This window comes from Histomonas meleagridis (assembly GCF_020186115.1).
Source record: "Histomonas meleagridis strain 2922-C6/04-10x chromosome Unknown contig_11, whole genome shotgun sequence".
NCBI lineage: Eukaryota > Parabasalia > Tritrichomonadida > Dientamoebidae > Histomonas > Histomonas meleagridis.
The window spans coordinates 127,963-144,682 of NW_027150754.1; the positions used below are offsets into that span (position 1 = coordinate 127,963).

At 28.9% G+C, this 16,720-nt stretch overlaps 4 protein-coding genes across 4 annotated transcripts; 1 reads left to right on the forward strand and 3 right to left on the reverse strand.

The window, feature by feature from the left end:
* Positions 1–8,869: 8,869 nt before the first annotated feature.
* On the reverse strand, positions 8,870–9,151 carry GO595_000644 (uncharacterized protein; the record flags this gene model as incomplete). The annotated part of the gene is made up of 1 exon (XM_067919796.1): positions 8,870–9,151. One exon carries the CDS (start codon positions 9,149–9,151, stop codon positions 8,870–8,872), a length of 282 nt encoding a protein of 93 aa, XP_067779113.1.
* A 3,912-nt stretch (positions 9,152–13,063) lies between these two features.
* On the reverse strand, positions 13,064–13,369 carry GO595_000645 (dna-directed rna polymerase i and iii 14 kda polypeptide; the record flags this gene model as incomplete). The annotated part of the gene is made up of 1 exon (XM_067919807.1): positions 13,064–13,369. The coding sequence occupies one exon, from the start codon at positions 13,367–13,369 to the stop codon at positions 13,064–13,066; it is 306 nt and encodes a 101-aa protein (XP_067779114.1).
* A 156-nt stretch (positions 13,370–13,525) lies between these two features.
* Positions 13,526–14,035, forward strand: GO595_000646 (uncharacterized protein; the record flags this gene model as incomplete). The annotated part of the gene is made up of 1 exon (XM_067919818.1): positions 13,526–14,035. The coding sequence occupies one exon, from the start codon at positions 13,526–13,528 to the stop codon at positions 14,033–14,035; it is 510 nt and encodes a 169-aa protein (XP_067779115.1).
* An 88-nt stretch (positions 14,036–14,123) lies between these two features.
* Positions 14,124–16,316, reverse strand: GO595_000647 (uncharacterized protein; the record flags this gene model as incomplete). The annotated part of the gene is made up of 1 exon (XM_067919829.1): positions 14,124–16,316. The coding sequence occupies one exon, from the start codon at positions 16,314–16,316 to the stop codon at positions 14,124–14,126; it is 2,193 nt and encodes a 730-aa protein (XP_067779116.1).
* Between the last annotated feature and the right edge of the window lie 404 nt (positions 16,317–16,720).

Consider the following 16,720-nt stretch of genomic DNA (forward strand, 5'->3'; position numbering starts at 1 on the left):
GTTTCTCTGCAGGTTCTTTATCTGATAATGAGATATCAAATATACTATTTTTGATTCTAGGTCCATCTTCAGATAATGCTATATTATAATAATCATCAAATGCATCATATTCTGATAAACCTTTCTTTATTTTATATTGTAATTGATTATAAGATAATTTGGTATACTTATTATTTCTTTCATCAAATACTTTATATTGAGTAGTAGTATTTATATGTTCAAAATTATCTGGTAAAGTATAACCATATTTATTATATAGATTTTTAACTGTTTTGGAATCTAATTTCCTTGGCATGTATTTATTAAAATAAAAAAAAAAAAAAAAAGATTTTATAAAATTTAATTTTAAAAAATTAAAATCATAATTTTTATAAGGTTAAAATAGCCAAACATATATATATATATAAATGTTTAATAAAATTATAGATTATACAATTGGTTCATATGATAGTAATAGTTATAATAAAATTAATATAAATGTACCAGGTCCATTTACACGAAGATGTAGTTTAATAGTAAATTCATTAACAACAAATTGTAATATTGTAGTTATTGATGAAAATGATTATATTGAAATTAATAATGAAATATATTATTCTAAAAAATCATATTCAGATTTAAATTCACAATCTTTTGCTACGATATTAAATGAATTAATAATTGATAGTGGGATACAGGTTGAAGTTGATGAAACTAATAGATTATATTTTTTGCAATGAAAATTCTTTTTATATAAATGGTAGTTATAATATATTGCAATTAACAGTTATTAACTTATATGATGAAAAATATGTCTTCTCATTTAACTTAATTCTTAGTCAGATAATATATTCATACTTTGTTTCATCTCCCAATGTTTGTGATATATATTTTGCATTTATGAAAAACATTGAAGCCAATGAAGAAATGCATCAAAATAAAATAAAAATATTAAATGCATTTCAAAATTTTATCATCAGTAAAAACGCAAGAAGCAACATATCTCAAAGATAGAATGATAGAACATAACTTACTTAATCCAATTCTAATTCAAGATGAAAACAATCCATATTTTGCACATTATATGAAATTAGAGCAAATTGAAAGTATTTATCATAATAAATTTATTGATCAAATCATAAAAAATCATGACGAATTATCAAAGAATGATTGGGATCTTCATAAGAAATTCAGTAAAGAAGGACATAATCTGAATAAAATTGCGAAAATAAATCGAAATGACGAAATAGAAAAACTTCAAGAAATTTCATCACAAACTGATTTCGACTATAATCAAATAATTGAATTATCACTTTATGAAAGATATTCATTAGTTAATGGGGAAAATGTTTCATTAATTGATTATGGAGCTTTTTTTGGATCAATTAAATGTTTTAAATATTTATTTATGAATGATGCAAATATAGAAAAAAACATTTAAATATGCAATTGCAGGTGGAAATTTTGAAATCATTCATTTATGTGAGCAAAATCATTCATCATTTGAAGGAGCATATGAAGTTTCAATTATATATCAGCGGAATGATATTTTTAAATATCTTTATGATAAAAAAATACAAGATTTAACAGAATTAGGAAAAACGTGTATATTATGTCACAATTATGAAATTTTATCATTTGTAATTGATAAAGGAATGAAAATTAATGATTTTCTAATTATTGATATAGTGAAAAACTGGAATATATTTCTTCTTAAGCATTTTTTAAAAGAAAAAGAAAATTCAGTTCCAAAAGATATATTATTATAAACTTCAATATATAAAAATTTTGAACTTGTTGAATATCTTCTTGAACAAGAAGGAATTGATGTTAATGCCAGAGATCAAAGTAACTTTTTTACAACATATTTAAAAAATCTTTGTAATATTTAATACATTACTTATCATTTTATCAGAAAAATGTTATCTTGAAATTGTTCAATTACTTCTTAAAAAAAGAAGGAATTAATGTTAATATTAAACATGATTAAATAATTTAATCAAAATTTGCTTTTTATATTTAATATTTTTATATAATAAATGGAATATATTTTAAATATTTTTCACAGCGCTTATGATTGCATCACAGTTATGTAAAACTGAAGTTGTTTATATGCTTCTTAAATATCCAGGAATAGAACTTAATAGTTGTGATAAATTCCAAATTTGTTTTTTACAATTAATATTAAATATTTAATATTTTTATATAAAATACGGAGTTTTTTTCAATGTAAACGAACAGCACTTATTTGGGCATCAGAAAATGGTTATACATCAATCGTTAAATTACTTATTGAACAAAAAGGAATTAATTTTAATGCACATGATTATATTTATTTCAATAACATAACGTGTAATAATATATTTTTGAGTTTCTAAAAAATATAAGGAATTTTTCTTTAATATTTGAGACAGCATATTGATATTGTTCAATTATTACTTCAATCAAAACCAATCGATATTAATTGTAAAAATATTTTAATATTTTATTATGGATTTCATTTAAATGTGTGATGTTTATATATAAAAAATGGGGATTTTTTTTAAGTTATTTACACATCACTTATGTTAGGAAGTAAAACACATCCACAAGTTGTTCAATTTCTTAGCGAACAAAAAGGAATCAAAATTAATGCAGTAAATATTTAAACCATTTTTTTTTCCTCATAACATAATATTTAAGATTTTATCAAACTCAATGAAATAGCGCTTTTATTATCTAATATGATTATACGAATGAAATTAAAATACTTATTGAAGCATAAGGAATTGATATCCAAAAGAAAGGATCAAGAAATCATAACATTACTTCAAGAACATTAAGAGATTTAAAAATAAATATACTATAGACAATAAAAAATTTTGTCTAAATTAGATTGGATTAATAAATGGATTTAAATCAACATGTATAAAATATCATATTGAACTGATTTTTTGTTTGATGTTTTTTTAATTCAAATACATTATATTATTATCACACTAATGTATACTTCAGTTCAGCAAAAAATAATTGAAATTTTCTACATAACGACCTTTATACAAACAAATTCAAAGGTTTTCAAAGGGGCTGAGGCATTGGAGAAATGTCTCATCTTCGAAGAGGAAGAACTAAATTAGCGCCACCTCCAAAGCTTGAAGACCTTGAGCTTCCCACAAAAAGGAATTCATTAACTTTGCAACTTTCTTCACCTACAAAATCTTCCGAAAATTTTAGTAATGATGTTGGTTTTGATGAGCAAGAAAAGAAAAAAATCGAGACATTGGCAGAACCATACAAAGACAAACCGATTTCTCAGCTTCCACAAATTTTAGAGACTACTATTAATAATCATTATAACAATAATGCAACAAGCTTAATTGTGCATTCAAACCTATTAACAAAATCAATCAATGAACTAAGTGATGTTTTAGAAGTCATTAATGAAGCCAAAAGCACTGCCTTAAAGAATAGTGCTGAAGAACATATCGTTTATGAATCACTCAAATCTCTTGACGTAACAAATGCAAAAGACACCGAAGATTATGTCACCCAAAACAAGAAAAAAGCTCTTGAAAAGCTTACCAAGATATATGAAGCTGCTGCAATTCCACAAGAATGGATTCTCACTCTAACTAAACCAAAATTCAAAGACATTGCACAACTTGATGACCTCTACAAAAAGATAAATGATATCGATTCTGATTATCGATCAACTGATATTCCCAAAATCCTACAAAAGATGCCCAAATGCGTCATCCAAAGGAAGGAATCGCTTTCTAAATATTTGTATAGTTTCTCTGTTAGTTTTACTGAATTTATGCAAAGTTTTTTATCAAATATTGATCGCGTCATATTATTTTCTTCTAACAAAGACCCCGTAAAATGTATACCGAATGAGTTACCTAGTAAAAAAGAAAAGTGTTTTAGTGAAGATGTCTCAGAACACACCATCCTAAAAGCGATTTTTCCATATTGGAAATTTATATATTATGTTCGCGATAATTTTACCGAATGTTATAATGACATATCGACGAAGTATTACATTGGCTGCTTCCAAAACTATTTAGAAAAGATCTTAATACCAAAGATCAATGCAACATTAGAAGAAATTAAATCCAAGAAAAAAGAAGACCCGAATAAAAAATACGCGTTTTATACCAACGAACAAATCAAATCAGAAGATCGTGATTTTATATGCGATAGATTAGAGACATTAATCCAAACAATAACGAAAATGTTTTGTACTGAAAGTTCAGTTTTAAGTGATTTTTGGGAAATTAAAGACAACGAATTAATGAAATTAATTATTACTCCAAAAATTACACAAGCATTTGATAATTTCGTTAAGGCGATTTTCGGAATTGATCCATTTTTCGTTCTGAAAACTTATAGTTTATGTTCATATTATCTTGATTATTGTAAAATTGATGTTTCAAGTCTATATTTAATACCGAAGAATCTTTGGAATCAATTTATATCATCGCAAATAAACTCATTAAATACATCGAAGCCAAAGCGGAAGAAGTCATACATTTTGGACGTATTTATATTGTTTCCGAAGTTTGCAATTAATTATGAATCGTTTTGTACCAAAAAAGATAAACCAATTTTGGAGAAGACTTTCGGAATGATATCGAACGGCGTTGTCAGTTGGCTTGTGAACATTATTGCGCCGAAATATACAAAAAGAAAAAGAACTGTTTTAATAATGTCGAACATATTTTGTTTGATTAATAACTTAAATAATAACGAAAAAGATAACGAATTAAACGAAACTTTTTCGACTATTAAAAATTATTTAAACGAAGAAATTAATAAGTTTATGAAATATTTAATAAATAAATCATTTACAAAACCTTCCGAATTCTTCGATACAATCGTTGAATGGAAAAAAAGAAATGGATTCTTCTTGGAAATGGTTCAGTTTCAGCCAACACACACTTCGGATAAGTTTAATGATTTAAACGAAAAGCTAAAAAATACATTAAACGTCGGTATAAAGGAAAGTTTCTCAATACTAAAAAGGAAAATTAGTTACGAGGAACTGAGAAATGAATTAATTAACGAAATGATTATATACATAAAAAATAAAATCGAAGAATGGAATAAATTGGCTTTGGAGTGTTATCAAAAGGAATTAACTATAAGTGTAAATGACGTAGAAGAAGAGGTAAATATGAGGAAGTCTAAAGAAATGCATGAAAAATAATTTATTATTAATAAATTATATGTTTTAGAAAAACTAACTGTACTTTGTTTGTTCATTGTACGTACGTTCTGTTTACTTATGTAAATTTAAAATTAGATTTAATTTTTGGTTTTTTATATTGATTTAAATCATTTCATTGATATTGCCAAAGTGAAACTTATTTCAAAGTTATATCCATATAGACTGAGATGAAAAACCTGTAGACCGACAACAAAAATTTAAATAAATCATACATTTTTATATAGTTTGCTGGTAAATAGAAATATCATCCGTCCTAAAAAATTTAATAATTTAATTCATATTTGCAAAAATTTTTATTGTTAACGTTCTCCTAAGTGAAGTGGATGAAAAAGTTCCAACTAAAAGGTATCAGTATTGAGGAACCGACAAATTTAATTCGCAAAAATTATATTATATATATATAATTAAATATATTCTATATGATTAAATTATAATTTCAAATTTTTCTCTTCTTTGAGATAATAAAAACTATGTAATTCAAACAGACGGATATTTACAATAGGAGAAAAAGATATATATGTTATACATTTTACATAATAAACAATTACTTTCTAAAGTTTTCTCCTCTGAATATCGACTGTAATTTTCTATCAATTTCCGCATCCGCTTTTTCTTTTTTCTTTAGTTCCAAAATTTTCTTCACTTTATCTCTTTCCTTTATCAATTCTTTTTGATCGCTTTCTATTTCCATCAATTGTTCTTTCAGACTTTGATGGTTTTCCAGTGCTTCTCTTAGCTCGATTTCGACCTTTTCTCCGTTCTTTAACATCTCCAACTTGTTATGGTATTCTTCAATTTTTTTCATTTTTTTATATTGTGAAATTCGTATTTCCATTGCGTAACTTCTAATTTTATCTCTTTTCTCACGTATTTGTCTCTGAAGTGTTAAATGATCTCCACATATAACTTGGAAAGAATGCAAAAGACCTCGTGTGGTTGCATTTGCGTATGATTCAAGGCGCCGTTCAACTGAATGTTGGATTTCTTCAATGGTCATTTTCTCAAGGAGCCGCAATTTCTGTTCTTCACGATCTAAAAACTGTGTTGGATCATCGGAATTAATTATTTCACGAAGTTGATTTAGCTCAGAATTGAATTTACTGTGAATCGTGTTTCGAAGTGTTAGAAGTGAATTACGAATTCGATTTAATGCTTCATGTTTCCAACGCTCATAGAAAAGATGTTGTAATAATGTATAATCGTCAACATTTGGATTATTAAGCGAAGGAATTTGGAGATGTAGATTAGAAACATAGTTATCAATTTTGTGTTCTATTGAATTTTCATCTGTTGATATTTGTGATGAAGTATTAACAGAAGATTGGGAATAATACTCAACATATTGTGATTGATAACCACCATTACTATTACTTCTATTGCGCTTTTTATAGCGCTTGCCGTTGGGTGTGTGCGAGTGTTGGTAATTGTTACCGTCATCGGAAGAGTATTGACGGTTATAATCGTCACTGTATTGTGTGTCACTTTTCGATAATGCGCTTGATTTGGAACTGTTCTGTTTTTTATGTTTAGTTGGACTTTTAGGTGAACTATCTATATGCACCGAAGTGGTGAAATCACTGCCGCTCTTATCTTTTGACACTTTGATATTGGGTTTCTTAGATGATAGTAATTGGAGGATAGTAGATTCTGTTTTTAGTTGCGGGTCAAAGTGTAGAACAAAAATTGTTTTTGATAAGATGTAAGGTGACGGATTTCTGATGAATTTCCAACCATCTGTTTTTAGCTTGGATACTTTTTGACTGCGAAATGGTTCAAACGGAGGGAGTGAAAAAAGATTAATTTGATATTTCTGTACTTTCATTTTAATCCCTATAAAATCTGTATTATCAATTTCATCACATTTTTTTAAAATGTAATTTATGTCTGAATTTGAATTCACTGAGAAGTACTTTCCTTCTCCAAAAGGAATTCGGGTGAAAGAATTAAAAATGAATATTTGAATTTCACATTCTGCATCAATAAAAGATCTCATTAATGATTGTAAAATTGCTTGTTGCCCAATTATGTAAGAATGTGATGTTACTGTACTTGGACCGAATGAAATGAATGAAATTTCTGTTGTATTTGTTAATTCCTTAACTATCATTTTTGAAGCATCTTCTGCATTATCTGTTATAGATCCATCAAATGATCCAAGTGACATATCTGTAGCTGAAATTGCATAGAAACTAGAAAATTCATCCATATAATGTTTAACGGACGCAAAAATTGAATGAAAATATCAAATGACAAAACTTGAATGATTTATGATGAAATTTTGTGATAAAATAAAAATGTCAAAAGGTGTACAAAGATTTTAACTTAATCACAAAGGATCGACAGCACATTCGAGTTAAAAATATAACCGCGTTAAATGATCATGCACAAGAACCAGAACTTTTAAATCCAGAAGACTTATGTTTTTTTCAAGATATTATATTTCAAATAATTGCATCAATAAATAATAAAGAATTTGATGTGTTGATCGAACAAGCTCAACTCCTGATTCAACAGCTACAAAACAAAGAACTTTTTTTATTGCCAATTTTTTTGGATAATCATTTTCGGAAGCATGCTAAATTCTTGCTTATGAACTGTGAATCCTTTGAAACTATTTCTATATTTTATGAATTTTTAGCAACATTGTTTAGTTGTGATCACTTTCTTCATCAGTATTTTTCAAAAGATTCATTTGTTTTGTTACTATTCACAACTTTAAATACTTTTGGAGTTTCAATAATTCAATCTTTTGGTGAAGTTTTATCTTTTTTACTAATGCAATTCAATGAATCTTTATTCCGCAAATACAATGATTTTGTTCATTCAAATGATTTTCATCCTTCTTTTGGTTTTATTTATTATATCTTTTCTCGAGTTATTCAATTTACTGATTTGCAAAACATTTGGCCAATTATTTCATATCTATTTAAGAATAATGAACTTCATTACTCTCTTCTAATAGTTCATAACATTATTCAGCTCGGAAAAACAAATGAAGAAAAAAATCACATTATTAATTTTTTATTAGATAAATCATTATCTCTTTTTGATTTTGTAGTATTATCTCTTTCAGTAAATCCAAATGATGCTTTGTACTCTTTGAAAATCATCAATTTTTGTTTGAGTTCAAATGCCGAAATTTCATTTAATAATTTGAAAATATTTTCCGATATATTGGAAACCGATGAAATTGATGTTAAAAGCGAATGTTGTCAAACATTTTATTATTTACTAATGTCAAATCAAAATGCAGAAATATTAATGAATTCAATTCATATACAACAATTTTTTGATTTTATCCATAACTATCCATTTAGAATGAAACAGAAATCAATGTTAGTACTGTGCATTGGTACTTCGCATATGGATACAGATGTAATCAATTATTTAAATGAAAATGGATTCATCGATGACTTGTTAGATCTCGCTGATCCAGATGACAATGAAACAGGAAAACTGATTTTACAATGTTTGTTAACCCAATTACAAAAATCAGATGAAGCAAAAAATTATATTGGTCAATATATAAATGAGTTCATAAAAATTTATCAAGAAAGTGATCGAACAATCAGTATCTATCTTTATCACATAATGTCTTATTTTGAAAATGATGAATAAATTAATTTGTTAATTTAAAATATGATTTAAACTGAAAATAAGATATCTTTATTAAAAAATTGTCTATTTATTCTGTGGCTTCCCTTTCTTACGATTTCGCTTTGGGATAATATGAAGAAGTTTTCCTTTAAATTCGAGTGTTTTACCTTTCCTTCCTGATGCTTGTGTAACTGCTGCTTTGGATTCTGCTCCAGTTTGAAATTGAACACAGATATGTCCATCTTCCATTTTTGCAATTTCGATTATATTCCCAAATTGTTCAAGTAGCTCAGCGAGTTCAGACATTTTATATTCATCTGGTAGCTCTTTTACAAAAACAGTTTTTGGAAACAAATCATCTGACATTTGAAGTTTTTAGAGAACCAAAGATATAAACGGCCACTAATATCATATCGTTCGGTTAAAAAAGTGAATATGACGATACATATATGGAATGTTCCACAATAAATGGAGTTCCACCACCACAAGTAATTTATACGATGCCAAACTCCACAAATATGGAATTCCTTTCTGAAGTGCAAGTTACAAAAGATTATGGTATTTCATTAACTTCAAAAGGAGTTGTAAATATTCATCATATGCCAGATTTTTCATTAGTTTCTTCCAAACAAATATCTGCTGTTGTTACTGTTTTTATAAAGGATGAAAATCATTTTATTGTTTTACATACAACTCGACCCATGATTTTTGATACCAATTATGGGATAACAATAGGGAATATTAAACGCCCAAGTTTTCAAAGTACAGAGCGGTATCAATTTGTTTCATCGTCCTATTATGATAATTTATTAATTGCTGGTACCAGCAATTCTGGTTTATGTTTATGGGACTTTCGATCACCAACATCACCACCTCAGCTTCTTACATTTAAGCGTAGTTTTAATATTCAGAGTGTTTCACTAACCTCTGATCTGATAATTCTTGGATGCCAAAATGGAACAATTTCAATTTTAGATCCACGAAATATGACTCGGAAACTTTGTACCTTTGATATCTTTTCACAGATCTCTGATAAAATCACCAAGCCGCATTACTCTCTCATCCAAAACAATTTGCAGCCATGGAATGTTGCGTTTCAGTTTTCTTGCGGAATATCGGGAATAATCGACATAATGGCCAAACGCATAACGCACGTCATCCAAGCGCCAACTAATATTGCAAATGAACAACGTTACATTAAGCCGAAGCCATTGTTTTATAACAACACATTATGCATTGGATATCCATTTACAAATATTTTGCAATTTTTTAACATGGAAAAAAACGAAATGATAGAAGTTGAATTGCCAACGCCACCAACATCATTAGACTGCTGTCCAGAAATTGACGGAATTTATGTTGCTTCATCAAGTGGAGATATATATCATGTGTTTTAACTAAATATAAATGTTTAAAACTGTTTTGTAATAAAAAAAATTAATGTAAAAAATTCTATTTAGAGTTTTATGTTAATAACAACGCATATCATTTTTCCTAATGTAAACTTTTTTTTAAGTTTTACATAGGGATAGATCTAGATGTTTATGATAACATTTCATTAAACATTATTGATTTAACAAAACGAAAATGATTATTTAGATTTTAATTTCAAACATAAGCTTAAAATTTGTATCAAAGCATATATATAAATACATGACCAAATTTATTATGTGGAATTAAGAAACTTTTCAACTGATGTTGGTAATGTCGTCGATGAATTTGTCGTTCGATGAATTAATTTAATTAACATTCGATATTTGTGATTACTTTCTTCAAGTTTTGCAACTTTGTTCTTCAATATTTCATAATTCTTTAATTTTTCTTCATTAATATTGAAATATGTTTCTTTTTCTCTTTCTTGAATTTCTTGTCGTTTTTCGTAATTGATTCAATTCAATATTTAATATTCGATTGTTACTTTCGATTTCATTTTTTGCGGTGTTGAAGTTCTTTGATTTCGTCTTCGAATAATTTCATTTGTTCTTGAATTTCGATATGTTCTTCATCAATGTTTTGAATGGTTTCTTTCATTTCGTCATTCTCTTTCGTGATTTTATCTTTCGTTGTCTTGATTTGTTGAAGTCGTGTTTGAAGTGTTTTAATTCGTTTTTTGTCTCTTTCTTGATTCTTTTGTTGTCGACTTAAATGTGTTTGAAGTTTATCTATTCTTTCTTCTCGTTCTTGAATATGATTTCGAATATTTTCATATCGATTGATTTTATTATTCGCTTCTGTTGCACGAATCGTCGATTGAATTATTCTTTGTTTGAATTCGTTGTTCTTCTGATTCAAAATTTGATTCATTTCTTCAAGTTTTTTCTTCTTTTGTTTGATTTCATTATATTTTCGTTTCAATTTATCATTTATTTGTTTAAGTTGTCGATTTTCTTCTTCTAGATTTTCATTTCGTTGTTTATTATTTTCATTAATTTCTTTAAGTTTCAGAATAATTTGATTTCGTTCTTCAAGTTCTTCTTCTTTCTTTCGTTTAAATATTTCTTTTTCTTGAAGTTGTTCTTTTAATTTGGTTTGAATTTCATGATTTTGTTGATATATAAATTTTTCTTTTTCATTATAATCATTATTAAATCTTAAATATGATGAAATAATTATATCATAAAATGGCGTTTCGTGAGAAATATCTTGAAAATTATTTAATATAATAATTAACGTAAAAATATTATCTTCAATCGTTTGACGATTAAATGAATTCTTTAAATTATAAATGATTAAATATAAAAATTCACTTTCAATGATAATTTGAATAAGCTTTTCTTTAAAATGTTTTAAATATTTCGAAAGTTGATATAAAAATAAAAAAATAGAATTCGTTAAAAATGAATTTTGATGTTCAATTTGACGTTGAAATTCAATAAAAAGATTTTCTTCATTTTCGATAAATTGTTGAATCGTTAAATGAAGAAAATCTTTTGATCTGATAAGAAAACGAAGTAAAAGAATGAATGATTCCTTAGAAATAAGATTTTGTTGAGAATTTTGTTTTGTTAAAAGTTTTTGAATTATTTTATTTGTTATTTTATTAATATCTTCTTGAATATTATTTTCATGAAAGTTAAGTTTAATTTGATTATTCCTAAAAATATTATATAAAAATTCACAAATACAAATTAATACAAAATTATTATTCGATTTAAGTGAATATTTTAAAATAGTAAAAAGTAAATTATCTTTTAATAAAAGATTTCGAAGAATTTCGTAATCTTGTTGTTGTTGATTAAAATATTTATAAATAATAAAAAAATTATTTTCATTTGAAAATGAAATTTTAATAAGTTTTAAATATTCATCTTCTTTTATTTGATATAAATATTTAATTTCTTCAAGAAGAAAGATTAATATATATAAAAGTGGTGGAAATATTTGAATATATTCGAATGATTCGAAAACTGTTTTAATAACAATGTTCACTTTGATACTTGATGGAAATAAAATTAAAAGAATTAAAAGTGTTGAATTGATTAATATAATATCATTCTGATGTAAGAAATTGACTGATTTTCGTTTTAAGTTGTAAAAATGTTGGATTTGTTCGTAAAAAGTTTAAAAAATGTTGGCGTGTTTTTTAATTAATCCAATAAATGATAAAAATGTCCATTTAGAAACTTCAGGAAAAGTAAATATTTCTTTGATGATTTCATAATAATATTTCATTGATATCGTAGATTTAAATAAAAAATCTGATTCAAGTGATAACATTGAGATTAATTTTAAATATGGAAGATATCGTCGTGGTTCTTCTTTGATGTTTTTCGAATCTAAAGATGAACTTTGAAAAAAAATTTCAAAAAGTATATCAAATGAAATATTCCTTGAAATAATACGTGATAATTGTGGATTGTTTGTTGATATTTCTGTAAAATATTGAACAATTAAAAAAATATGTTTTGGAAGTTTTTCTTTCGAAATAGATGGAATATGAATTTGACTTAATGAATAAAATAAATGTTGAATTAATATAGGAAATGAAGAATCATTCGTTAAAAAATTTAAATACTCGGAATCAACTTCAACTGATGAAAGATATTGTTCAATAATATTATTAAATTTCATTAAATTTCGTTCATTTTCTTTAAGTGTTTGACATAAATATCTTAGATCTGTGCTCATATTTTTTGATGAAATAAATTTGAAAAATAAAAAAAAAATAAATAAACGGCATTTTCACTTCAAAATTTTATTTGAGAAAAGTTAAAATTATTTATTAAATCATAATCATTTTTATCTACATTTATACATATATATATATGTTTCTATTCTTCAATAAATTCTGATGCAACTGTCGAAAAATTGATCTTCAACATTCTGACACCAACGTGAAAAGTTATCTAAAGCATCACTTAATATTTCAACTATATTCTCTCCTTCATGTGATTGAATACGAATACGCATACGATTTTGTGCTGGATGTGGAACAGAATAAGCACAAAATTCAACTCGTGGGTCTGGAAGAATTGTTTGACGAATTGCATTCCCCATCGTATGTCGTTCACCTTCGAAAACAAATGTGCCACTATTCGCTGAATTATCATCAAGTGAAATTGAACATGAAACAGGTTCTTCCATAAAAAGAATCTAAAAAGTGACTGAAGGTCATATGCACTTTTATGAGGACGTTAATGATATTTTTTGATTTTTATGACGATTATTTTATTATCAAAAAATATGATATTGTGATATATTTAATCGTATTTTATCAACACAATTTTTGTCATTTGCCAAATGATTTTTCCTCTCATCGCTTTAAGTTCGATTAAAATACCAACGAAACCTATTGTTATTACAACACCAACAAAACCAATTGACATTCCAATTAAGCCAGTTTTACTACGAAACGAAGAAGAAGAGTCAGAACTTCTCAGTGAAAACAAGTTAAATATTAAAAAGGTCATCAAAAAAGCCAAGAAAGTTCTTGACGCAATTGATCAAGTTGTTAATGGAGACGAAGAAGAAGTTGAACTCGATGATCCAGAAGTTGAAGTTTATTATGTTGTTGAAGAAGCACCAGAATATGGAGCCAACAAGTTCAGTTTTAAGAAGATATTCAAGAAGTTTGGCAAAGTTATCAAAGTTGTCGTAAAAGTTGTGAAAAACGGATCAAAGATCATCACCGCGTTGAACAGCGAAAGCGCCAACAGTTACCTCGGCCACAAGAGGCAGCAAGTGTGCGTACGCGATTCCATCAGCCGCATCTGCAAAATTACGGCGACTTCAGACGTTTTAAGTAAATAATGTTCAAACTTTTTCGATTTAACATTTGCGTGAAGACAAGCTGAAATGTTTACTTAACATATGTTATACATTGTAACGAATCCAAATTTCATTCGCTGCTTTCAGAAGACGTTTTGTCTTTTTTAGATGTTGATGTTGACTTAGAACTTGATGATGTTTCGCTTTTTCCATTATTTTCTTCTTCGCTTTTATCACTTTTATCACTTTCATCATCATTTTCCTTTTTATCGCTTTTGCTTTCACTTGATTCAGATGAAGATGATTCGCTATCTTCGGATGAACTTTTGGCACTTTCCTTTTCTTCCTTTTCTTTTCCATCTTCTTCTTCATTTTGCTTCATCAACTTCTCTTTCTCAGCCTGTTCTCGAGCTTTAGCTTCGGCTTCAGCCTTCTCCTTTTCTGCCTTCTCTCTTTCGGCTTTAGCTCTGGCAGCATCTTTTTGCACTGCTTGGACAGCTGTAGGAGGTCTTCTCTTCGGAAGCGCAGTTCTTCTAATGACGGGCGATGAGGTATTAGGTACATCATCTGTTGCGACAATTTCTTCGACTTTGTTCTTATCGACTTGTAATGGCGTACTTTCGGGCGGCTGTATCGATACAGTTTGAGGCTTGGATGGATTGCCATATTGATCGCGTGAAGGTGGCGCTGCTGCTGCTGCGATTCGTGTATTTTGAAAATCTTTGATCTTTTGCTTGACATTGGCATTGGTTTTAATTGGAACTTCACGTCGTGGTGGTGGCTTTTGTTCTGGTTGAGGATTGTTAAACATAGCAACTCTATCAGTAAGTTTCTTAGGAGGTGGTTGCTGTGGTTGTTTGGGTTGTTCTTTATTTCCTTGTTGGAAGAATGCAAGGCGCGACTTAATCGAGTTCCCGGATTTCTTTGGCTTCCGGTGGCGATGGTGACGCCTGCGGTGCCTTCGGTGGACGCGATGATGCTTGCGAGGACCGCCAGGATATGCAGGCTTGTATTGGTCTTCGTCATCGTCCTTCTTCTGGCCGAAGGCGGCAGCTTTGCTCATAATGCTACTGTTCGCTGCAGGCTTTGGCGGATTTGATGCTGCCGCTGGAGGCGGTTTTGACGGGGCACCCTGCGGTTGATTGAATGCTGCCATGCGCTCGCTGAGCTTGGAGCCGCCTTGCGGCTTTGGTGGAGGAGCGGCAGGTGGCGGCGTGGGCGCGCTTGGCTGGGCAAACGCAGCCGCACGAGCTGTGATTGCTTTAGATTTAGGTTCGGATTGCGGCTTCGGTGGTGGCGTTGGCGATGGAGCTGGTGCTTGCTTCGATCGATCGAATGCTGCAATGCGATCAGACATAGCACTGGACCTGCGCTCTTCCTTTGGAGGAGTTGATGATGAAGATGAGCTCGAAGATTCTTCTTTTTGAGGTGGAATCGTTTCTTCAGGAGCTTCGGATGGCTTTGGTTCTTTTAGTTCATTTGAGGATTTATCATCAGATGAAGATGAGCTCGAAGATTCTTCTTTTTGAGGTGGAATCGTTTCGATGGGTTCTTCAGGTGGCTTTGTTTCTTTTGGCTCATTTGAAGATTTATTATCAGATGAGGATGAACTTGACTTTTCTTCTTGGGGTGTCGGGGCTGGTTCGTTTAGGGTTTCTTTTGGTTTTTCGTCTTCTGATTTAGAATCAGAAGATGAAGAATCTGATTGTTTTTCGGATGTTTCTTGAGTAACTTCTTCAGTAGTTTCTTGAGTAACTTCTTCGGTTGTTTCTTGAGTAACTTCTTGGGTGGTTTCTTGAGTGACATCATCAGTTGTTTGCTTATCGGAGTCAGATTTTGGCGTTAAATTTGCAGCTTTCTTCTTAGCTGGTGCTTTCTTGACGCCTTTCTTTGCAGTGACTGCTTGTGTTTTAACCTTTCTTACATTTTTGATTTTCTTGCCTTTAATAGGTTTCTTCTTGGGAGCCTTTTTGGGCTTTTTAGGTGATTCTTCAACTGGTTTATCATTTGAATCAGATGATACGCTTGGTTCTTCATTTTGTGGTGCTGATTTGGAAGACTTAGCCGAAGATGAAGATGATTCTGATGAAGATTGTTTAGATTCTTTCACGCCCTTTTGTGAAGAGCTCTTTTCGTTTGCCACTTTCTTAGCTTTCTTTATAGGGTTTTTACCCACTTTTCCTTTTGTCTGATTTTTTTCTTTTGATGGTTTATCCTTTGGAATTGGTTTCTTGTTATCACCTGAAGATGATGTTTCCGCTTCAGAGGAATTGTCAATTGTTGAGCTCTTGGAATGCTGTTCTTTGTTCTCCTCTTGATCCATCTGCTTTTCTGAGGAACCGGCGGCTACGCTCTCAACTTTGGAATTATTGGACACGTTTATTTCAATGTCATAACGGGGCAATTCGGGTCTGAAAAATATCAGTCTACGGTTATCTCGTCAAGCCTGAATTTTGAGTATTTTATTGGAAATTGAAAAGTTGTTGAGTCAATGGTCATTCAATCAATGTTAAAAAATCTGACAGCTTTTGGCCTTAAGCTTTTGAAGTCAAACGTGAAAAGTGATGTGTTTTTTTTTTGAAATCAATATTACATTAAGTCTCCTTTAGGTTTGTGTTTTTGAGTTTATTATAGAAATTATGATGAAAGTTAATGAATAAAACAAGCTTTAGGATTTAAAAAGAATTCTTGAAGTTTCAATTTTGAAATCGGAATCCGAATGTTAAG